Genomic DNA, 24,627 nt, shown 5'->3' on the forward strand with positions numbered 1-24,627 from the left:
GCGATTCTGACACCTGCTACACCGTGGATGGACCCGGAGAACACGATGCTCAGTGAGAGAAGCCAGACACAGAAGGACACATACTGTTTAATTCCACTCACAGGAGGTCCCTAGAGAGTCACAACCACAGAGACAGGAAGTCGATGGTGGGGGCCAGGGGCTGGGGGAGGGGCTGGGGAGTCCACGTTTCATGGAGACAGAGTTTCAGTTTGGGAAGATGAGAAAGTCCTGGAGATGGATGGTGGGGATGGTCGCTGGACAGTGTGAATGTACTTAATGCCACTGAAGTCCACACTTAAAAATGGTTAAAATGGTAAAGTTTATGCTACTGATATTTAAAAAATTATTTGTTGTTGATAATAATAATTTGCAAATCAACTAGACTTCAATTTAAAAATTCAAAAACACGCTAAGAATAATGAATAATAGTACATCGTTTATTATATTGCAATGATAAGTAATAAAAATAAAATCAGCGATGGTAATATACTCTTAGGTATTATTATCAACGCCTTTATTATCATGATCGTTCCTTTGTTTCTAGCCCCAGCTCTGCCCTCTGGCCAGCTGGGCAACCTTAGGCAAGTTAGTGCCCATCTCTGTGCTTCTGTTTCTTCATCTGCAAATTGAGCATAGGGAGTGTCCAGCGATTGGAGTTAAGGTCGTATCTGTGAGAAAGGAACCTCTTAGCACGATGAGTGCTCAGAAATATTTGGAGTTCTTTCCTGGGTAGCCGGAGTAGGTCCTCCCTCCCCCATGGACACCCCTGCACGGGCGCCCAGCTTGCACGCCTGCACCTGCCAAGGCAGGGCTTCAGAGGCTTCTGAGGACCCGAGAGGTGCGGAGCCCTCAGAAAACGGGAGGCATCTCGGTGCACCTGTGGTGGCCACCCCGGCGTGGCGGGGCTGCAGTTGCCACCCTGGCCCTGTGCCCAGCGAGCCAAGGGGAGGCTGAGGGCAGCTAGGGACATCTCCGGCCCCCCCCACCTTCCGCAGACAGCTGCCAGGCCGGCCCCTCTCCCTCCAGCTGGGTGTGGGCAGGAAGTCACAGATGGTCAGAGTCCGTGAGGGACAAGGGAGGGGGCACGTGGGAACACTGGATGTCTTGTCCAGATCAGGAAACTGAGGCCCAGAGAGGGGTGGGGCATTGCCCAGGGCGGCCCAGTAAGGGCCCTTCCTCTGGTCCATTCTGCCCCATCTTCTGTCCCAGGCTGACTTGGATGGGTGCCAGGATGGGGGACCCGGGTATTTCAGGGTAAATGGCTTGCAAATGGGGAAGGGGTTTCAACGCCTGGGGCGGCGGTGGGCTGGGTGGGGTGGTGGTGCTCTAGATTGCCAGAGCTGAGGTCTGCTCTAGATCCTCCAAGGGACAAGTTCTGGAATTTCCAAGGCCTGAGTTCTAGACGCTGCAGAGCTGGGATCTTTACCATCTGACAATTCTAGAATTCTCCCTCTGGGTTTAGAGCAGCACAATTCAGTAGAAATACAACTCGAGCCATACAGATAATTTTTCTGGTATCCACACTTAAAAGTATAAACCTACAGGGGAAATTAATTTTAACAGCCTATTCTGTTTAACCCAGGACATCCAAAATATTGTCATTTCGACACATAATCAATATGAAAAAATTATTGAGATGTTTCACCTTCTTTTTTGTCCTGAGTCGTTGAGATTCACTGTGTGTTTCGGACCGGCCACATTTCAGGCGCTCAACGCCACACGTGGCCAGTGGATGCCGTGTCAGTGCTAGAGCATCTGCGTTCCAGAGAATTCCGAGGCAGATCTCAAATCTCCCAAGTTGGGTTCTTGAGAATGTGAGGACAGATTCTAAAACTCCCAATCAATTATCCAATCAAGTATTGGTTTCTTCAGTATCCAAGAAGCCCTTAAGTGTATTCGTGACCATGGACGACGGTTTCCAGAATTCCACTCGTTGGGTTTTCACCATGGCCAAGGACAAGCTCTCTAGAATGTTCTCGAGCTGGGTTCTAGAACATCCAGGGCAGGTTCTAGAATTCTCTGAGGCAGGGATCCAGAAAGTTCGGGTCAGAGTTGAGTAAGCCTGTCCTCAGACCCCGGGTGACTGAGCAGAACATTACACAAAAGATGCCTACAGAGGGAGATGGAGGTCGATTTTCATTTTTTCGAGGCTTTTTCCAGACTGGCTGAGTCAGGGGCTGCGTGCTTGCGGGCAGCAAGGTGGATGGGGGCCCTGTTGTGGGAAAAGGTTTGGGAGCAGTTCGTGAGGATACATGACTATGAGAACCTGGGACTAGGGGGGCCCAGGAATAAGAATCGGGACTTTGTTTAATCCCCAGTAAATGTCTGTTATTTATTAGATGTTTGGACATGGAACCCCACGTGTGTTTCCAGAGGCTCTTGTGGGGCTGTTTTGGGAAAGGGCGCTTAGTAGGTCCTCGCTGGAAGGCAGTGGCTATAGTTGGGGATTGTGACATCTGGCAGGAGGCAGGGGTTGTCTGTCTGTGTTTGGGGCGTTGGGGTGCGTTTATGGGGGAACTGCAGGCATATTGAGGGCTTACTAAATTAAATTCTCAGTAAATGTCAGGAATTGTTAGTACCATTTCGTTTCACCTTAATTCCACAAAGGTAGAGATTATCATGAACCGTATTTATCACATGGGAAAATTGAGACCCAGAGAGGTTAACACACCAACCTGAGGTCACACAGCTAAAAGGTAGCATCTGGATTCAAACCCAGATCTGAGGGCCTACAACGGTCCCCTGGGAAGGGGCTGTCTGGGGTGTGTCAGGGACCTCCCCCAGAATGTCCCAGGATCCCTCCTTTGGGCCTAGAGGATTTTGGTGCTGGTGAGTGGATGCCAGGTTCAGCTGGATCAAGGAGCACCTTTGGGGGCTGCAGCCTGGCCGGGACCCGGTGAGGGGGGTGGCTAGTCTCAAACCCTCGACATGGGGAAACCAGGAAGGCGAGAGATGCAGCCAAGGTCACATGTTCCCTTTCAGTCTCTGTCTCTGGATCTCTTTTTCCATCTCTTTGTCTCTCTCAGCCCCTGTCTCTGCCCAGCCCCAGTCTCTCCTGGTCTAGGCCGGTCTCCTCCCCTCACCGCCTCCGGGCAGCCTGTGGGCTGCCCGGAGGTGGCAACAGCAGCTGAATGGGCCCCTTGTTCCTGACCACACCCTCCCCTTAGGGTCACCCCGGGACGAGCTCCGGCAGCCTGCTGTCTTAAAGAGCCAGCGCCCAGAGAGAGGGGAAAAGAGGGGGCTGCTTCACTCCCAAGCTCCACCCCCCAGCCTCCCAAGGATGGAGGAACTGAAGTGCATACATGCGGGGGGAGCACCGCACCTGGACATCCCAGCCCCCTGTGATCAGACGGTGGCCCTGGGGCTGTGTGTGCATGGTGGGGCTTGGGTTTCATCTGGGACAAATTCCTTCTCCTGTCTTGGCCGCCGTTGTTTCCCCATCTGTATCTGCAGCTCCTTGTACCCACCCGGGGGGGGGAGGCGGGTCGTTGGGCAGATAGAATAGTATCTGGGCCAGGTTTGGTACACAGTCGGCGCTCTTCTGTGCCCATTGTGCAATTATGTAGCCCCATTTTATGGAGGAGCTGAGCGCTAAGGCTCTGGCTGAGGCTACGCAGCCCAGATTTCACCCAACTCTGCCACCTCCACCCTCCGCTCGGGGCTGTGAAGCTTCACGTTGCTCGCTTTCCGTCTCTGGGCCTCAGTTTCCCCTTCAGAGCAATGGGAACCGCCCCTGCCCACTTTCAGGCTAGAAGCCTTTCACTTCTCCCGCCCTGAGGATGCTGTGGCTGGGAGTTCCGGGCATCCCCCAGATAGGAGCCAACCCAGAGGGCCTTGAACGGGGCTGCACCCGGTAGCCACTCTGGGAGGCCTCGGCATTCCTGTGCCCCAGGCCGGCCCCACAGACAGCCCGGGACAGGTTGCTGCCGGATGGACAAGCCTGTTCCCTGCTTCCTTATGTAACCAGGTTATGCAAGGGCAGCTGGCCTGCTTACATAAGGGGAGGCCGGGCCAGCCCCAGCTGGGGAGGGGGAAGCTCTTAAAGGGGCTGGTGTCTCCCGAGTCTCCCCTCCAGGGCCCTGTGCCAACCCCCGGAGGGGAGCCTTATAAACTCTGGCCGATTCTGTACTCATCAGCGCCAACATTATTATTATTGCTGTTGATGTTGTTTATCGTCACTCTGTTCTTTCCCAGGAGGCACAAAGCCCACACTCTGCTTCTGACCCTTGGCTAGTCCCTTCTCTCCCTGAGCCTTAGTTTCCCCATCTGGGCCAGGTGGGTGGTGTCAGTGAAGGAAGGCAGTGGGGCGTAACGGGGGTGCTGGCCCTACTACCTGCTCGCTGTGTGACCTCAGGCAAATGGCGATCCTCTCTGGGCCTCGGTTTCCCCGTCTGTAAACTATGCTTGCCTCTCTAGGTTACTGAGGGGGAAATGAATTCAGACATGCGAAGGGTTAAGATGGCATCGAGCACACACTCAGCCAGTACAACTTCTTGGTAGTCAATAAATATTTATTAAGCGCTTACTGTGTGCCAAGCCCTGTACTGCGAACAAGACAGACAAAAATCCAGGCCTTGCGGGGCTCACAGTCTGGTGGGGGAGATGGACAAAAAACAAGTTCGTGATAAGGGCTACTGAGAAAAAGAAAGAAAGGCAAGGAATAGAGAGTGGTGGGCTATTTGGGGAGGGACTGTCTGAGGACTTGACATTTGAGCTGAGGCCTGAGGGTGAAGAGGAAGCAGTTGTGTGAAGAAGTGGGGAAGGGCACCTTAGGCAGAGGGCACAGCCTATGCAAAGGCCCTTGGGCAGGACCTGGTGTGTTGGAGGAACAGCCAGGTGGCCCTAGCGGCTGGAGCAGAGTGAGGGAGGGGGATAGAGGGACGAGGGAGGGCAGGGAGGGGACTTGGGCTTTTACACCTAGGGAGGTGGGAGCCCTGGAGGGCTGTGGGCAGAGGAGGGGCGGGGCCTGACTCAGGTGCTCACAGGCGCCCTCTGGCCACTGTGGGGAGGACAGACTGTTGGGGGGGCGAGGGTGGGAGTTGAGAGACCAGGGCTGAGGCCACCGCACTGGTTCAGGCTTAGGCGGGCGACAGTGGGGGCCAGCCAGGCAGAGGCTGATTCCAGAAGCGTGAGGCTTCAGTGGCAGTGGTCAGCCTGGGTGGAGCAGGACAGTGCACGTTGGTCACCTGGATTACGGGGTCCCTTCGGAGGCTGGCGCCGGCCCCCTTGCCTCCTGCTTGGACTTAGGCAGGGAAAGGAGGGGCGGGCAAGCGCAGGGGCCATCGGTCACACCCAGGGCCCCTCCTGGAGTCAGGACGTCGTTTGCGGGCAAGCTGGGGTAGGGCTCTGGTGCCTGGGTGGCCCGCGGGGCTCTGGGCGGGCTGCGCGGGCAACTGCCAGGTGCCCAGCCCCAAGCTGGGTGTTCTACCTGCATGGCTGCATTGTTCCCGTTTTTATTCCCCATCTCGCCAGGTGAGCTTGGGCTGGCATCTGCCCCGCCCTGCATCTCAGTTTCCTCATCTGTGAAATGGGAATGATCATCTGTAACTGCTCGGTGGGTTCCAGGAGCACTGGTACACAGTAGGTGCCCATTCAGTGATCAGCAGCAATAGTGCAGGCGGCTTGGGAGTGAGGGAGCCCCCCGGCATGGGAGGCAGGCATGTGGAGACCCACGATACTCACCGAGGTGGGCCACTGGGCAACTGAGTCCCCGTGACTGAGCCCCTGTTTTGTCCCTGCAAAATGGGACCACCGTCACAGAACCCCTGTGACACCTGGTCAAAGGCCAGCACAGAAAGGCATGTAGGCTGCTATCACACTGTCCCAGCCCCGTGTGACACCTGGGGAAACTGAGATCCAGAGAGAATAGGGGTGCTTAGCCTACAGTCACACAGCCAGTCGGGCCAGGAGATGCCCCTGGAACAGATGGCAGGCTTCAAGCCATTCGGAGGGCCTCAGTTTCCAAAGCCGTGAAATAGGCACACTGCGGGGGTCAGTAGGAATTACTGGACACCCAGGAAGAGGCTGCAAGGATTTATCTGGCTAGTCTAGACACCTTCTTCCTGGGGTACTGGCATGACCTGTGGTGGGGGGGTCTTTGGTCTCCCCCCATCCCCCTAACCCAGTTCCCCTTAGGTGCTGGCTGAGGAGGAGATTCCTGGAGGCTCCTGGGTTAGCTGGGGCCCTTCTGGCCAAGGAGGGGGCAGTAGGAGCCAAGGCCCCTCTGCCTGGAAACTGCAGCCCTGTCTGGTTGGAGCAGGCCTGTCCTCCTCTGCCCTGTAGAAGGGCTGGAGCTGGACAGTCTGGCCCACCCCAGACAGACAGGGCTGTCTGTCTTTTCTGCATACCTACCATGTGCCTGCCTAGCCTCTGCCAGACCCAGACACGTTCAGTGAGGCAGCAGGTGGTGCGGCCAAGTCTCTCTGGTCGAGTCCCAGCTTCGTGCACTTGGCCCAAATGCCTAACCTCCCTGAGGCCTCCTCTGCCCCTCTGTAAATCTGTATGTAGCTCCTAGGATTATATGTAGCTCCTGGCAGTATAAGCACTCAATAAATGGAAGTTATGATTATTATTATAATTTTCATACACTGTTCTCTCTCCCTACAAGCCCCTTCTGTGCCTGGCAAACTCCTACTCAGACATCAAGGCCCCAGCTCCAATGTCCCCTCCTCCAGGAAGTCCTCCTGGGCCCCCAGGCCAGGTTTCTGTTATTTTCTTGGGTTTCTCCTGCCCAGAGGTCCTGCCCTCTGATATCCAGGACCTGGAGCAGTTGGGTGGGCTTCCCAAAAGAGGATTTCTGCTGATCCTCAAAGAATGAAGGGGGCCTGAGATAGGCAATGCTTAGGTGATATTCTATACCCCGCCCTCTGCTGTTGTAGAAATCCCTTGTATCACCACTGGTTGGAGTCCACGCCCTTAAACCTAGTCTTTTCCTCTGAATATCCCCCAGTTTTCCCAACATTCCTCAGATCCCTTTGTCTGACAAGCATTTATTTTGCACCTGTTGTATGCCAGGCCCTATCAGGATCATCCCAGTTATTCATGCAACAGGCATGTATCGGGTGCTGTGTGCCAGGCTCTGCTGGAATAATGGCACTCACTTGTCTGCAAACATCTGTCGACTGCCAGCTATGTGTAAGCATTGCTTGAGCACCGACTGCATGCCAGGCTCTGGGAAGAGAGGAAGCCCAAGGGAGAAGAAAAGTCTCCCACTAACCCTCCCTCCAGGCTTGGGCCCTCGAGTCTCCACCCTCGTCCCGCATTCCAGGCATCGGGTTAAAAATGTGGGCGCTGGAACCAGAGTAACCGAGTCCCCATCCGCTTGTCCACTCACTGGCGGGAGACCTGGGGCGAGCCCCTTCCCATCTCTGACCCCCTCTGTAAAACGGAGCGCCCAGCAATCTGCTTGCAGTTCAAAACCTACTTTCTGCAGAGAAGGAAACTGAGGTACTAAACAGGCGGGCTCCCCAGAAACCCCTCCTGGCAACACTGAGAGGGAACCCATCTTAGCCCAGAGAGGGTCAGGGCTGGCTCAAGGGCACATAGCTCCGGTTGGGACCCCTGCCCTGCTCTGGAGCCCTCCCCTTGGTGCCCGCCTCCCTGGCCTGGCTGCCAGCCTCTGGCCTTCCCCCCACCCCACCCCCGACTCCCGCGGGGCTGCCGCGTTGGTGACGCAGCCCGAGAAACTTCAGAAGGAAGGGAAGCTGGGAGGGGCCGGGCTCCTCGGCAGACCCTGGCTGGCCGGCCGGGTGCCCCCACCCCGTCCCTGGCAGGGGGGAATGCTGCGGGCTTCCGCCGCCTCCATCCACCGCGTGGCCGCAGACGGCTTCCGGGGCCGCGTCCCCTCTTGTGGCCACACGTGAGCGCTCAGCCCGTGGGCACATGTGGCTCCCCGGCTCCCAGCCCCCAACCCACGCCCCCCCCCCCACCCCGGCCGGGCTGCCAGGGAGGCAGGCCGAGGCCTTGGCTTGGCTGCTGGCAAAGCCAAGAATTTGCTCCAAATGTAAACAGCGAGTTATTTTAAGTCTGCCCCCCTCCCCGGGTGGCGCTGACACATTTGACATTGGAGGGGACCGGGAGGGGGGAGGGGGGGCCGAGGTTGCGCGTGTGGGTATTTTTAACCTTGTTTTTCACATCCTTGGTGCCACCCGGAGTCTGGTTTGTGCCGAGCGGCGGCGGTGGTGGGGAGCACGGGGCTCGGGTGGCAGCGGGCGGGCGCCTCCCCCCGCCTGGCACGGCAGCCGCCCTCCTGGCACAAGTGCCTTTAACCCGCGCAGGCCGCCCCAGCCCACCCCTACCCCCCTCAACCATGGCCGCCCCCCCCACCCCACCCCGGGAGGGGAGCCTGGGCTCCAGGCCCCGCCAGCCCGCTCCTCCCGCGCCTACAAAATGGCCGCCAAGGCCAGAGAAGCATCTGGAAGCCGGGAGGGAGCGTTGAGAAAATGGCCGCCAGAGCGCTGATGTCATCGGTGGTGTGGCCGCCAACAGCGGCCGGGGTGGGACGAGTCCCGGCCTGCAGGCCTCAGAGTGGGCCCCGCGGCCTATGGGGGCCTCCCCGCCGGCTTTTCGGCCCGGACGCCCCCAAACCACCTGTGCCAAAGCCCCCCTGGAGCCTGCGGACGCCCTGAGTTCAGCCCAAGGCCGCGCGCTCACTGCCCGGGCCTGCGCTGGGGCCGGCGGGGGGCGGTGGACGGCCGCTGCCCTGACCCGCTGGCCCGAGGTGTCCACCAGTGCCCGGCAGGGCCCGCAGCCAGGCCGCGGAGCAGGCGGGGGCGAGAGCCAGGCCGGGTGGGAAGAAAAAAGAAACTTTTCTTTGAAAGTGATTCCGAAGCAGGTTGGCTGGGGCCCAGGCGGCCGGCGGCAGGGCAGAGGGAGATGGAAAGTGTGGTCCAGACTCGAGGAACGCGGCGGGTCAGGAAGGACAAGGCGGGGGAGGCCCGGGCGGGGGCTGGCGTCCGGGAGGTCACCCCGGCCGTGGCCTTCTGCCTCTCGGCCCTGACGCCTTATCCAGATTTCCCCCGGGGGCGGATGAAGGTCGTGAACGTCTAGCATCTTGCTTTTTTCCCTTGGATTTGTCCAAACAGCCCCTGGAAGAGTGTCGCCTGGGGGTTTTAGATCATGTGTACCAGGATGTGGAGGCTCAGAGAAGGAACGTACTTTTGCAGAGGTCACACAGCATTGGTGAGACTGACATCCAGTTCTCATGATTGCTGGCCTTGGGGGCCTGCGGTCTTGAACCTGCAGGGGCAGGATGGGGCGTCTCCAGGGAGAGTCAGGGTTTGTACTGGAATTGCTTGAAGCCCAGGGCAATTTCCGTCCTGGTCCTCCTGCTACACTACCAGGGGAGTCCAAGTTCAGTCTAGCCCAAAGCCTTCGTGCTGTGACTCAACTCCAGGCCCTCCTCAAGATGACCAGGAGGAAGCCTTGACGATGAACCTCATGTGGCAGAACTTTGTGTCTGTTTTGTTCGTTGCTGTGTCCCTGGATCCTAGGACAGGGCCTGGTACACAGTTCGTGCTCAATACATGTGTTGAGTGAAAGAATCATCGTTTCTCCTTATGCTTGGGTTTGCACAGACAGTCATATGGGATGGGGGTAGAGACTCAGGACACAAAACAGGTTGTAACATAGCTGGACATACGCGGGAATCCCTTGTCACACTTCTTAGAAGGGATACGAGGACCTGAAACCCAGATTTCCAGAGCGTCAAGCCCAGGTCCTGTGGACACATAATCCCCCCCACCCTTGGTCTCTTGGGCAAGAGAGGGAGCTAGACCAGGCAGGCATTTGCAGGAAAGGCATTCCAGGCAGGGAACAGCATGTGCAAAGGCCCTGGGGCAGGACTCTGCCTGGCATGTTGGAGGAACAGTGAGGAGGCCCGTGTGGCTGGAACAGAGTGAGTCAGTGGGAGAGAGGGAGGAGGGGAGGGCAGGGAGGGGACGGGGCAGGTCGTGCAGGGCCTTGGGGAGGACTTGTGACTTTCATACGTTTAAAGACCCAGACTCAGTCCAGTGTGATGAGAGCTAGGACAACGTTTGCACAAGGGGCCAGGGGAGGGTGTTCCAGAGAAGGAGACGTTAGAACCGGGCTTGGAGAGATGGTTGGAGTTTGCTTGAGAGCGAGAGGGGCAGGGAAGGTTCATGGCAAGAGCGAGAAGGATGAAGGCCAGGGTCGCGTGTACGGTATGGCCTTCCAGGACAGAGAAAGTTGAACCTCAGCCGGCGATGTTTAAAAATGGCCGGTGACACTGGGGAGCTGGGAATTCCAGGGCCTGGCTTTGGGTCTCTCTCTAGCTGGCTGGCGTTGGGAGGCGGACGTGGCAGCAAGGCAGAGCCAGCTACATTTGGAAGCCCGCTGAGGTTGGAAGAGAAATCCTGCGGGCGAGCTCACCGTGGCAGCCGAGGCGGGCCCAGCGGACGCACCGCTGGGCCCCAGTGGGAACCCTAGGCTCTCCCGTATCCCGCCAGGTTTAAACAAGTGCGATTATGGTATCAGCAAGTCCTGTCCTTTGTAAATCCCAAAGATAAATTAAATATGACCCCTCTGTACACCCCAGGCCATCACCCTGGGCCAGGCTGTTATGCCCACCGGGATGTTTGCCCACCCCTCCCCGTGGACTTCCAGCCTCTGAGAGTCCAGAATTCACTCAGCAGCCAGACTTTTTTAATGTGTGTGTGTATGTGTGTGTGTGTGTGTGTGTGCGTGCGTGCACCTTATTATGGTAAAATATATATAATATAAAATTCACCGTCTTAACCATTTTTAAGCGCACAGCTCGGTGGCATTAAGTACCTTCACACTGTCATGCGACCATCCCCACCATCCGTCCCTAGAACTTTCTCATCTTCCCAAACTGAAACTCTGTCCCCATTAAACACTCCCCAGCCCCTCCCCCAGGCCCTGGCCCCCACCATCTACTTCCTGTCTCTATGGATTTGAGTCCTCTAGGGGCCTCCTGTGAGTGGAATCAGTCAGTATTTGTCCTTCTGTGTCTGGTTTATCTCACTGAGCATCATGTCCTCAAGGTCCATCCATGCTGTAACGAGTGTCAGAATCTCCTTCCTTTTTAAGGCTGAGTAATATTCCACTATAGGGGATGGACCACATTTTGTGTATCCGTCACCTGTTGTTGGATATTTGGGGTGTTTCCGCCTTATGGCTACTATGAATCATGCCGCTGTGAACATGGGTGGGCAAGTATCTGTTTTCAATTCTTTTGGGCGTATACGTAGGCGTGGGTCACGTTGATTCTATGTTTAACTTTGGAGGGACCGCCAAGCCATTTTCCGCTATGGCTGCACCATTTTACATTCCCGTCAGCCGTGCACGAAGGTTCCAATTTCTCCACACCCTCATCACCAGAGACGTTTTAAAATGTAACATAGATCATCGCCCTTGAGACTAAAACCCAAGCTTCCCACGCGGCCCACGGGGCCCTGAGTGGTCTCATGTCTCCCCGCTCTGTGTACGTGCTGGGGCCATGTGCTCTCTCTGTTCCCCAAACATCCCATGTTTGTTCCTGCCCCGGGGCCTTTGCACTTGCTGTGCCATCTGCCCTCAGCTCTCCCCATGGCTGGCTCCGTCCCATCCCTAGGCCCTTAGAGAGGTTTATCCTGACTTTTCCGTCAAAAGTCACCTCCCCCACCCCCAGCCACTGTCTGTCCTCTCACCCAGTTTCATTGCCTCGGTGGAACTTAGAACCACCGGAATTATCTCGGGCTCCTTCTGTCGGCTCGTTTCCTGTCTGTCTCCCCCGCCTTGGCTCCCTGCCATTTCCCCAGTGCCTGGCAAGTGGTAGGTGGTCGGTAAACATCTGGGACATGAATGCCGGGGCGGTGCCTGGATCTCCCAGTTAGGAACTGCGGGAGCCTCAGCAACCAGGATGGAGGGAGTTGTCTGGTGCAAAGGGGGCGGGTGCTCTGGGCCGGGAAGGGCTGGACCGGAGGCCACGGCGGCGCCTTTGTCATGGGCTGGGACAGACCAAATTTGGGCTCGTGGCCACGGACAGGAAAGAACAGTTTGTACACTCCGTCAATGGGATCCAGTTTACATTTCTATTGTCGGTATGGTCATGTGTTTGTTTGAGGGAAAGGCCACAGGCGGTGGTGACGTTCAGGCTGCCTGTGAACACCCGGAGGACCTGGGAAGTCGAGAAAACTGGTCCCAGGCCAAACCAGGGTGTCACTTGAAATACGGCCGCTGTCCGGGGCCAGTCTCACTTATACTAGCATGAGTGTGGTTAGCTGTGCTTCATGCATCGTGCTGGAGAGCCTTGTGTGTGTATTGGAAAAAAAGACCTTTCAGGAAGGTCCTGGCGTGAGGGGAGACTGTGAGCCACATAGATACAGAAGGAACCGTGTTGTGGGCAGAGGAAACCACATGTGCAAAGGTCCTGGGGCAGGACCAGGCATGGTGTTTTGGAGGAACAGTGAGGACGCCCATGTGGCTGGAGCAGAGTGAGCGAGGGGGAGAGAGGGAGGAGGGGAGGGCAGGGAGGGGACGGGGCAGGCTGTGCAGGTCCCTGTGGGCCACGGGGAGGACTTGGGCTTTTACCCCCAGGGAAGTGGGAGCCCTGGAGGGCTGTGGGCAGAGGGGGGACAAAGGTCGTTTAACTTCTGAGTTTGGAAAAATGCTGTCACCCAAACAGTATTTATCCCTTTGTGATTGGCCCCTCCCCTCCCGGGGCTCCTCTGATTTCAACCTCACACTCGTATAAAGTAAGGCAACAATGGAGAAAGCCCACTTTACAGACATGGAAGCAACCTAAATGCCCATCAATGGAGAGATGGATAAAGAAGATGTGGTACATATATACAATGGAATATCACTCAGCCGTAAAAGAAGAATGAAATAATGCCATTTGTAGCAACATGGATGGAGATTATCATACGAAGTGAAGTGAGCCTCATACGCTATCCCTCACATGTGGAATCTAATTTTAAAACTGATATAAATGAACTTATTTACAAAACAGAAACAGACTCAAAGATCTCAAGAACGGACTTAGGCTACCAAAGGCGAAATGTGGTGGGGAGGGATAAATTAGGAGGTTGGGATTAACAATACACATACTACTATGTATAAAAGGCTCAGAGGGGAGAGAGGCCTGACTAGTCCCAGGTCACACCCCGGGTTGTGCCAGGGCTGGGGCTTCAGCCCAGGTTTCAGGGTGTGACTCCGGCTTCTAAAAGATGCCCCAAGGTCATATGAGTTTGGAACCTGGAGCCTCTTCTTCATGACCCCAATGCATTTGAAAGACTTTGAAGAGTCCAACAGCTGCCCTGAGAAACCCGCAGCGATGCTCATGCTTTCTGACCGTGAACCCCATGCTCGGGTGGAGTCTGCAGACACCCCCAAGGCACACCCATAGAAAATCCCCCTACTCGGCAGCTGAGAGCGTGCATTTTGGCTCCGCGGTCCTGCTCTGGCCTGTTCATGTTTTCCTCGTGCGGTCGGGAATGTATTCTGGGCAGCACAAAGCACCAAGTCGAACGCCTGATCTAAGCAGGGCTGCAGAAAGCCACGTATTCAGGGATGGGCAGTGGGGGATCTGGGGGACAGCGACCAGGTCAGGAAAGAACTCGTTAACAGGCAAACGTTTTAAAGCCCGTGATCGACATGACATAAAATTCAATAAGACATTCAAGAATATTCCCCCCCTTTTTAAAAGTAAATCTTATTGGAGTACAGCTGATCTACAGTGTTGCATTAGTTTCAGGTGTACAGCAAAGTGATTCAGTTATACACATACATATATTCATTCTTTTTCTTTACCCATATATAGGTTATTACAGAATACTGAGTACAGTTTCCTGTGCTATACAGTAGGTCCTTGTTGGTTATCCATTTTATACATAGTAGTATGTGTATGTTAATCCCAACCTCCTAATTTATCCCTCCCCGCCACATTTCGTCTTTGGTAGCCGTAAGTTCGTTCTTGAGATCTTTGAGTCTGTTTCTGTTTTGTAAATACATCCATGTTGCTACAAATGGCAATATTTCATTCTTTTTTCATGGCTGAGTGATATTCCATTGTATATAGGTACCACATCTTCTTTATCCATCCCTCCATTGATGGGCATTTAGGTTGCTTCCATGTCCTGGCTACTGTGAATAGTGCTGCAGTGAATACTGGGGTGCATGTATCTTTTCGAATTACGGTTTTCTTGGATATACTTTTGAGAAGAGCAGATGAAACCTGGTCGGCCCATCGGCTTTCCTTGCTGTATGGCCTTGGGTAACTTACTTACCCTCTCTGGGTAACCCATGGTTGTCAGCCTCGACCCAGGATTGCTGGAGGGTGTTAGACAAAACTGTTAAATACGTAGCCTGACATCTGGTGTTCTGTAAGCTGTCTGTGCTTAGCAGTTACCATTATTATTGTTCTTATTGTTTTATCATCATCATCATCATCCCATATCTTCTCACTCTACACCTCAGCTCCCACCTCAGTGAGGTCGAGGTGCTCTGAAATTTCCCTGGCCTGTGCGTCAGGGTCTGGGGCCTCTGCTCCCGTGGACAGTAGGGTCTGGGGGCTCTGCTTCCATGGGGTGCTTTTCAGCCTAAGTGGAACAGAGATATGCAAACAATTTATCTGCCCCCAGCTGTCCCCAGCACCACAATTAGTGACAGAAGGGACCTTTGGCAAAAGCAGAGCAGTAGGGGACCCCCAGCCGGGGCCTTTATCTGACTGGTCAGACAACAGCGTCCAAACACAGCGGGTCACTCCAAACCACTGATAAGAAAGGAGTCCTGGAGTCGGGGCAGGACCAACTGAACCCCCTCCAAGGGCCCACTGGACACCTCCTAGTCAAAAGCACAGGACCCGACTGTGAGGCCTTGGGGTGTCTGGGGGTTGATCCCAGGCCCATCGGTGCCACCTGGGGCTGCCTGAGTTTGAATATGTCGCCTGCCTCTCTCTGTGCCTCAGTTTCCCCATCTGGAAAATGGGGATGATAATCGCATATCCCTCTTGGGGGAGTTTCGAAGATCAGATGAGTCAGTGGAGGGGAAACTTGTAGCTCAACATAGTCAAAGGAGTGACTCACCACGTATTAACTATTGGAATGTACCAGTTCACACGGTGTGACCTTGACGACCCTCCCAGGAGCTCCAGTCACAGCCGCTCACTCACCAGGGGCTGCCACTCACATCTCTGGGTTGGATGGCCTCCCTCGCACCTGGCGCAGCCTGGAATTGTACTCCTGGTTTATTTATTTGCTTACTTCTTCATTGCCTGTCACTCCACCATTAGGATGTCAGTGCCGCGAAGGCAGGGAGTTGTGTCCATCGTGGTTGCTGCTGTGTGTTAGACACATGGCACCCTGGAGGTGCTCGGCAATCAGTTTGCCAAGTGATCAAAGGAGAGAAGTAAACGGTAGTGCAGTTCGGCTCTAATTTATGGGTGAGGAAATGGAGGCTCAGAGATGTCAAAAGTACTTGCACAAGGACACACAGCAGAGGTTGGCAGACTTTCAGTGAAGTGAATGCCTTAGACCTGGTAGGTCACCTGCAGTTTCTGTTGTATACTCTTCTTTCTCTTTTGACAGCCCTTTAAAATTGTACAAGACCCTTTTCTTTCATTATTGCCTCCCCCTAAAGAGCCCTTTTAGACAGTTTTTTTCCCTAATCACTGCACCTCATGAAATTTTAATAGCACAGGTATATTATATATCTGTTTATATACTGTATCTATATCTATTTATCTATGTTTTATAAATAAAAAGAGCAAAAATTTTTAGCCCCCTCCATCGCCCCAAGAACCAATTTTTGTCCCTACTGAGAACGGATGGATCTGGAACAGAGTCCCTCCGCCTTGGCACTGCTGACGCTGGGGGCCGGATGACTCTGTGGGGCTATCCCAGACCAGCCTCCCTGTCCCCGCCCCCTCGAGGCCAGGAGCCCCCCAGTCGTGACAAACACAGATATCCCCAGACATCGCCTTGGGGTGCAGGATCACCCCAGTTAGGAACCTCTGCGCTAGGCAGACAATTTCTTTGAATTGACATCAGCTTTGGGATATAGACTCCCTGAGCCGGTCCTCAGTTTACCAACCTCATCAGTTGGGTAAATTTAATCAGATGGCACTATGGAGCTCCTAACACAGTAAAAACTCAGCAAATGAAAGCTGCCCATTTGGGGCCTGGGGCATCTTGGGGCATTGGACATTAGCTGGCCTTTAGCATTATACACTCTGGGTCCGTCTGTTCAGACCGAAGGAAGGTCCATTTTAGGACCGGGCCTCTAGATAGGAGAGGAAGAATTATTGGTGTCCTCTTTGTTTTTTTTTCCTTGATTTTTCATGGAAACATCCAGAGAAGCTCAGCCCGATAGAACTTTGTGTGGTGATGGTGGGCATATTCGGTGCCGTCCAGTTCGGTCGCCATCAGCCACGTGTGCCTGTCGAGTATTGAAAGGTGACTGGTGCGGCTGAAGTCCTGAAACTTCAATTTCAATTTAGCCAGTTTAAATTTCAAGTTGCGTGTGACTCGGGGCTCCCGTACTGGACAGCTCCAGAAGACAGGGTTTCCAGGAGCCAAATGACAGGCAGGTGGTCAGCAGGTGGGTGAGAAATAGTTCACGGTTTTAGAGGTGATTAAAGATAAGATGGCAGGGACTTCCCTGGCAGTCCAGCATTAAGACTCTGTGCTCCCACTGCAGGGGGTGGGGTTCAGTCCCTGGTCGGGGAACTAAGATCCCACATGGCCTGCGGCATGGCCAGTAGGATGGCACAATAAAAAGGAAGGAGATTCTGACACCTGCTACAACATGGATGAACCTTGAGGACACGATGCTCAGTGAGAGAAGCCAGACACAGAAGGACACACTGTGTGTGATTCCACTCACAGGGGGTCCCCAGAGGAGTCACATCCACAGAGACAGGAAGTAGATGATGGGGGCCAAGGGCTGGGGGAGAGGTGGGGAGTCAGCGTTTCATGGGGACAGAGTTTCAATTTGGGAAGATGAGAAAGTTCTGGAGATGATGGTGGGGCTGGTCACAAGATACTATGAATGTACTCAACGCCACTAAACTGTACACTTAGAAATGGTTAAATGGTATAAAGTTTATGTTGTGTATATTTCAACACAATCTAAAAATCAAATTAAAACAAGTTTTCATGAGATGGCCTATAATTACAGCATCATGTTATTTAGAAACTACACTTATTTAAATTTAAAAAGAACTACCAGGAGTATAGGAGAAAAAAGAGAGAGAGCTTCTTCAGCCCAATAAAGGGATCTGCAGAAACCACAGCTAACATTATTCTTAGTGGTGAGAGACCGAATGGGTTCCCCCTAAGATCAGAAGCAAGATGAGGACACCTGCTCTCACCGCTTCCAGTCAACAGGGTTCTGGAAGTCCTAGTCAGTGTGATAAACCAAGAAACAGAAATCAGAGGCATACAGATGAGGAAGAAAGAAATACAACTTGCCCTATTTGCAAGCGACATGATGGTTTTCATAGAAAATCCCAAAGAATCTACCAGAGAAAGAAAAAGACTCTTAGAACTAATATGTGAGTTCAGCAAGGTTGCAGAATACAAGATTAACACCCCCAAACCAATCGCATTTGTAAATGCTAGCAGTGATCAATTAGAAACCAAAATTAAAAACACACTCTCATTTACGATTGCTGCCCAAACCTACCATGTATTGAATGTCAGCTTGGCACCAACCCTTTTACACTTGTTATTTACTGACTTGGAGACCCAACAAACCCTGGGAAGTGAGTTTTATTATAGTCCCATTTTACAGATGAGGAAACTGAGTCTCAAACAGGTGACATGGCTGGGCTGAGGTCAAGAGCAGTGAATAAGGGCTCCAGACTAGAGCCAGCCATAGCCTAGGGCCATGGCTTTCAAGGTACAAAGTAATAGCACCCAAGACAGAAACAGCAAGGAGATAGCAATAATAGTAATAAAACCCTCCTTCCAGTTGGTGAAGTGCTTACTACATGTCAGCCACTGTTTGGGGCCCTTGATTGCATTCATTATCACCTTTTCCCTCCCGAACAGCCTCTGAGGGAGATTCTGTAATTGTGCCCATTTCACAGAGCAGGGAGTGAGGCACAGAGAGATGAGGGGTGGCGTCTGAGGCCCACAGCCTGGGCTGCCTGGTTCCAAAGCATAAGCACACAGGCGGCGCTCAAGAAACGTCCCCCTTCTCGGGTAGGCCCCTGAGTGCCAGCCGGGCACTGTTGCCCGCTGAGTGCGTGTGGGTGCTGGTTCCGGAAGAGGGTCTGTGCCCAAGGCCTGGAGCCCGACAGCTGGCTGCCCGGGCTGGGCCCTTCCCAACCCAGTGGCCACCCGTGCCCAGCCATGCAGCCATCCAAGCCGGACGGGCTGGCTCCAAGGGGCCACTGGCTGCCCGAGCCCGGGAGTGGCCACAGGGCGCGGGGCCGAGCCGGGCACAGCCCTCTCACCACTGCCCAGCCTGCCCAGCCTAGTCGGCCACGCAGGGGCTGCTCAGCCCAGCCAAGGAGGGCTGCCTGCATCCGCTCCTATCGTGGATGGGGAAACTGAGGCAGGTGGGGCCGCTCCTGTGCTGTTTACAGCATCTCTGGGTCTTGCCCGCAAGTAGGTGCTCAGTGCACGGCGTGTGCAAAGGCAAAAGCGCGATGCCAGGCAGACGGTGAGGGCCCAGTGACTGTTGTGCGAAGTGTCATCATTATTATTATCCCCAAAGCAACCCTGGGTGCACTGAGGCCCCAGCAGGGGAAGTGGCCCCCCGCCCCGGGACCACGTGTCCTTGGAGGTTCCCAGAGCTGGGATGGGAACGCGCGCGTCTCATCGCAGAATCCAGGCAGCTCACGCAAGCGCCTGCTGGATGTCGGGATGTAAGCACTAGCTACCAAATTAAAACAACAAGGGGCAGGGGAATTCCCTGGCGGTCCAGGCGTTAAGACTCTGCCCTTCCACCGCAGCGGACACGGGTTCGATCCCTGGTCAGGGAACTAAGATCCCGCAAGCGGTGCGGACAAAAAATAAAATAAAATGATACACTACTGTGTAAAAAAACAACAGCAAGGGGTGTGGGGCGGGGCACTTTTTCGTCATTCTAACCCTCCCTTTTCCTTGTGTACAAAATGGGTACACTAACAATGCCAGATTTGTGGCTCTCTTCATGATTTTTTTTTTTTTTTATTTTTGCGGTACGCGGGCCTCTCACTGTTGCGGCTTCTCCCATTGTGGAGCACAGGCTCCGGATGTGCAGGCTCAGCAACCACGGCTCACGGGCCCAGCCACTCCGCGGCACGTGGGATCCTCCTGGACCGGGGCACGAACCCGTGTCCCCTGCATTGGCAGGCGGACTCTCAACCACTGCGCCACCAGGGAAGCCCTCTCTTCATGATTTAAGGGAAAGTATGAAATGAGAACAAGAAAAAACATCTGTGGTCATGTTAGGGACTTAAAAATAACAGTAATAATAATAACGGGGTGGATGTCACCACGGATCTAGAGTTCAGTATGCCCTAAGCGCTTCATATGTATCGGCTCCTTGCCACTTCCTGGCAACCCAGCCAGGCCTGTGAGATGCTTTCGCACATTTGAAAGAGAAAACTCTGAGGCTCAGGGAGGTTAAGCGGTTCGCCTAAGGTCACACAGCAATTAGCTCTGGGCCTTGGAGTGTGGCAGGTGGGAGGGGCCTGATTCTCTTTCTCTGGTATTTGATGGTGATTCTCACCACCTTTGTCCTTGACCTGAGAGACAAATGGGGGAGGGGGGGCTAAGGGTCCTGTCTGGCTGGGCTTGTCCATTTCCTCTCCCCCGCAGTCTGGGGTGGAGGGTGTGAGGGCTGCAGAGGGGCCTGGCTCTACTCGCCCTCCATCTAGGCCTCCGGAGCCAATAACGCTGAGCTCAGCGTCTGTCTGCTTCACCCGGCTGCCAAGGAGCCCGATTATTTTTAGATAAGATGGAGGGGCGGGCGCCGGGGTGGGAGGGAGCCCCCAAGCCCAGCGGGTGGGGCCGGAAATGTCACAGCTGCAGAAATATGCCCCTCGGCCCCCTCTCCGGGGATCCTGAGTGGCAACCCAAGACCACAGGCTGGGCCCCCAGGACTCGGAAGGCAGAGGCGGTGGGGAGGGGGCCCGAGGGGCCGGGGACTCACCTCTCTGGCCCTCTGTTTTCCCGTCTGTGAAATGGGCATGAGAGTTCCCACCTCATATGGCAGAGGCAGGATTAAATGAGTTATCCTCACTTGACAGATGAGGAAACTGAGGCTCAGAGAGCACTTCCCCACGACTGAGCCCGCCCCTCCACTCGGGTTCTCGCCATGGTTCAGGACACAGGCAGGCTGGCGCTTAGTGACCTCAGACGTCCATGACCCCCTGGGGCAGCAGCCAGGGAGGGGGCCATGCCATGCTCCAGACCACGGCGCTGGCCCAGCCTAGCACTGGGCTGATGTCTCCTCCCCTCCTGAGTGGGGGTCCCTGCGATGTCACAACTCCCCCTCCCTGTCTTTGCAGATGCAGAGCAAAGTGGCAGTCCCCGGGCGGGGATGGGCTCCGACCAGGAGGACAGCAAGCCCATCACACTGGGTGAGTCTGAAGGTGGCGGGGTGGAGGGCACGGGCCCATCCCCATCTTTTATTTAGGAATCGTTTCCGGAGCGCCCCCTGTGGGTTCTGTGTGGTCCTGCGTGAGCACCTGAGTCACTCCTCCCAGCCATGCTATGGAGGAGGTGCTGCAGTTGTTCCATTTTGCAGAGGCAGGGACTGAGGTCTGGAGACGAATATGGGCCTTCCCAGGGGCATCCATGGAGCTGGGGTTGGAACCCCCGACCCTGAGCTCCAGCGTCTGGGCTCTGAGGTGCTCCCCGCATTGGGAGAGGCCCTGGTGGGCCCTGCAGTCTCATGGGACATTGAGTGGATGAGTAGGACAACTCAGTTCTATGTTGCGGGTGTGGGAGCAGAGCCAGAGAGGATTTGGAAGCTTCAGAGTCCCTGCTTCTACTCTGGCTCCCTGACTACTCCCTCCCACAGTCTGTCCTCCTGAAGTGGTCAGAGGGTACCCGTGAGCACCTGAGTCAGGCCCTGCCCATCCTCTGCCCACAGCCCTCCAGGGTCCCACCTCCCGGGGGGTAAAAGCCCAAGTCCTCCTGCCCTCCCCTCCTCCCCTCCTCCCTCTCCCCCCCTCGCTCACTCTGTTCCAGACACACAAGCCTCCTCGCTGTTCCTCCAGCACACCAGGCACCACCTGTCCCAGAGCCTCTGCACGTGCTGTTCCTGCTATCTGGACAGCTAACTGCTTTCTCTTGCTCCAGATCACCCAGGTCTCAGCTCAAATGCCTCCCTCTCAGAAAGATCTTCCCTGAGCCCCTCAGCTCAAGCAGCCTCAGCCACTCTCCATCTCAGCCCTCTGTTTTATTTCCTTTCGAGGAAGTTAGTGATTGCGTGTGTATTTGCTTAGTTGCTTAGTGTTGCAAATGTGTTTGCTTCTCACCTAGTGGAACATCACCTCCTCGAGGGCAGAGGTGTTTGTTTTGATCACTGCTGTGTCCTCAGTACCTAGAACAGGACCTGGTACACAGTAGGTGCTCAAAAACCATTTCTAGAAAGCAAAAAAGGAGAGAAGGAAGGATGAAGCAGAGGGAAAAAGAGAAACTAGAGGGATAGTATATTAGGGGCAAGGAAGGAGGAGAGATGAAAAGGGAGAAAGGAAGAAACAGCCAGTGGGTGAGGGCATCCCCGTTGGAAGGTCCGTCACAGGCATGTACAGGGAGGCTGGATGGTTCCAGGAGGTTCACAGGCCCCCAGGCCACACCTCACTGGCCATCTGTGACCCGAGTCCTCCTTGACCTCCTGTGATCCCCAGGCGCCTCCCTCCAAGCCAGATGTTCAAGGCAGGCGGCGGGGGCCATGGCGCTTGGCCTGGTCCCGTGGGGAGCTCCAGCGTCTGGTAGAGGAAATCACTTCCTCCCCGCCCGCCAGGGAGTCCCCTGGAGATGGAGCTGGGCGAGCACTGCACAAACAGGAAACCCCGGTGGGGGTGGGGCGGAGGGGCGTGCTGACAGCAGTCGGCCAGCTGGGTCAGCAGGAAGTGGCCACAGCCACTTCCCCCTGGACACTGAGAGCCACCGCCCTGTCCTCCTCGGGATGTTGTGGTCCTGAGCCTCCCATCATGGGCCTGGGCAGGTAGTAATTGCTCAATGAATGGTGGACACAAAGTTCATAAGCAGGGGGCTTGGGTGGCAGACAGCTGAGGAGCTGGGCACTGCTGTGAGCTCCCTGCGGCCACTGCTGCCCCCTGGGGGCCTGGACAAGAACTGCTCCCGCCCCCCTCCCCCAAAGCCGAGAGCTGCCATTCTGTGGGTCCCACCTCCACTCTGACCACTCTCTCTGGCTCCTTCAGCTCCAGCCCTGTTGGCCTCCGATTTGCCAAGTGCATCTCCACCCCAGGCCCTTTGCACAAGCCATTCCCGCTGCCAGGAACATCGTAACCCACAGGGAGGTGGCAAAACGTCAAGTTTAATATCCTCCTCATCGGGGCAGCCAGTTCTCACAAGGCAGTTTCCCTGTGCCAGGTGCTATCTGGGCACTACCCAAATTTTCACTCACGTGTTCGCCTTATCCACCCCTACCTTGAGATCTTGGTTGAATGTCACCCTCCCAGGGAAGCCTTCTCTGAGCCCTTCGTGTAAAATAGGTCCCCTCCCCAGCAGGCTCTCCCTTGACTGCCTCTCCCTTGACTGCCTCACCACTGCCTGACACATCTCACATTTAACTGAATCATCTTTAATAACTTTCTTTTTAAATTGTGGTACAACACACATAAAATGTAGAATTTTAACCCTATTAAAATGTACCGTTCAGTGACATTAAGTACATTCACAGAGCTGTGCGCCCATCACCTCTGTCTGGTTCCAGAACATTCTCATCAACCCACAAAGCAACCCCATCTCCATTAGTCACTCCCCCTCCCCGACTGACCAGGAACCCACTCTCTGTCTCAGTGGATTTGCCTGTTCTGGACGTTTCCCATCAATGGAATCACACAGTGTATCCTTCTGTGTCTGGCTTCTCTCACTTCTCTCGTGTTCTCAGGGTCCATCCACGTTGTAGCGAGTTTCAGGGCTTCACCTCTTTTCATGGCTGAGTGACGTTCCTGTGTGTGGAGGGACCACATTTTGTGTATCCATCATGGTTGATGGACATTTGGGTTGTCTCCAATTTCAGCCACTGTAAATCATGCTGCTGTCAACATTCATGTACAAGTGTTTTTGACTTCCTGCTTTTATGTGGCGTCCTTCACCCACCCTGGGCTGTGAGTCCAAGAGGGCAGCTGCTCCTGTACGTCTTGTTCCCCACTGTGTCCCCAGTGCCCAGCTCGGGGCGGACACTGGAAGTGCCTGGTAATGGGTCCTGCCTGTGAGGGTCTCTGGGTGTGACAGGCCTGCTCCCAGCTGTCTTGGGTGGGCCAGTGCTCCCGCCTTCTCGAGGCCAGCCTCAGTTTCCAAATCCATGAAATGGGTCTAAACCACCCCAGCCCAGAGAGGGGGGTCCCTCTTCCTTTGACATTAGGCGGGAATGGGTCTGGGCACACTGGGGATTTTAACTGCTGCCTGTGGACCCTCCATTCACCCCATGGTTCTGAGTCCCTGCCGTTTGCCAGGCTCTGGTCCGGGCACTGGGGACACCACAGAGCTCACAACCTGGAGGCAGAAGGCTAAGAGACTGCAGCATTGCACGGGGTGATGAGTGAGGCAAAGGAAGCAACCTGGTCCCTCCTTAGTAGTAGCATTCATAGCTCACAACCACCTGAGATGACAGGGTGTGTGGTCCCTACTTTTGAGATCAGGGAGCATCAAAGCTCAGGGAGGTGAAGTGACTTATCCAAGATCACACGCCGAGTGGGCAGCTGAGCTGAGATGTGAACCCAGGTCTGGCCTCCACTTGTGTGCGCAGCCTGCCATAGCACGGGGGCTCCCGAGGAGGGCTGGGAGGTGGTGTGAAGGCCCAGGCTGGAGGAGGGGAGGCTGGCTGAGGCTGCTGTGAGAAGGACTGAGCAGAGACTCAGGAAAGGAGATCCACTCCAGCTGTGTTAGGGCAGAGGAGTCCCCGTCGGCTTGGAGGGGCTGAGCTGGCCATCCTCCTGCTGCAGGGCTGTGGTGGTTGGGGAGGGGGGTAGACAGGGTGACTGGCCAGGCTGTGTCCAGCCCCCGGAGTCTGGGCAGCCTGGAGGTGTCAAGGGGGGGAACAGACGCAGCTCAGCTGGCCACCTGCTGACCCCCATCCTTCCTCTCTTTTCCAGACACCACCGACTTCCAGGAGAGCTTCGTCACCTCCGGTGTGTTCAGCGTCACTGAGCTCATCCAAGTGTCCCGGAGTAAGTGTCCCCGCCCACCCTGTGCTGGGACCCGAGGTGGGGGGGTGGGCTCACACAGGGGAGGACTGTTGGAAAGGAGAAGTGGCTTCGGGATGGGGGCTCTAAGAGGGAAAGGGACTCGGGGAAGGAGGAGGAAGGAGCCCATCACCCTGCCCCCCTCCCCCACATCCTCTCCAGCCACCGTTGTCACCAAGCCTAAGTCTCTAGGAAGGGCGGTATCCAGGCCTTTCCCAGAGTCTAAGGTCAGGGTGACATGCTCTTCCCCAGAAAAGACTCCAGATGCTGGGTGGAAGGGCTAAAGAACC

At 55.2% G+C, this 24,627-nt stretch overlaps 1 protein-coding gene across 6 annotated transcripts in view; it reads left to right on the top strand.

Moving 5' to 3' along the window:
- Positions 1 to 24,627, top strand: part of NFIC (nuclear factor I C) — a 65,441-nt gene that overhangs the window by 22,164 nt on the left and 18,650 nt on the right. For 5 of the 6 annotated variants that reach the window (XM_065873469.1, XM_065873467.1, XM_065873465.1 and 2 more), the window contains exons 3-4: positions 20,465 to 20,536; positions 24,248 to 24,322. In XM_065873469.1, the coding sequence (XP_065729541.1) occupies positions 20,465 to 20,536; positions 24,248 to 24,322 (147 nt within the window). The remainder of the gene's footprint in view (positions 1 to 20,464; positions 20,537 to 24,247; positions 24,323 to 24,627) is intronic. The other variant, XM_065873470.1, reaches the window with a different exon arrangement.

The sequence above is a fragment of the Phocoena phocoena genome, chromosome 3, assembly GCF_963924675.1.
Source record: "Phocoena phocoena chromosome 3, mPhoPho1.1, whole genome shotgun sequence".
Classification (NCBI taxonomy): Eukaryota; Metazoa; Chordata; class Mammalia; order Artiodactyla; family Phocoenidae; genus Phocoena; species Phocoena phocoena.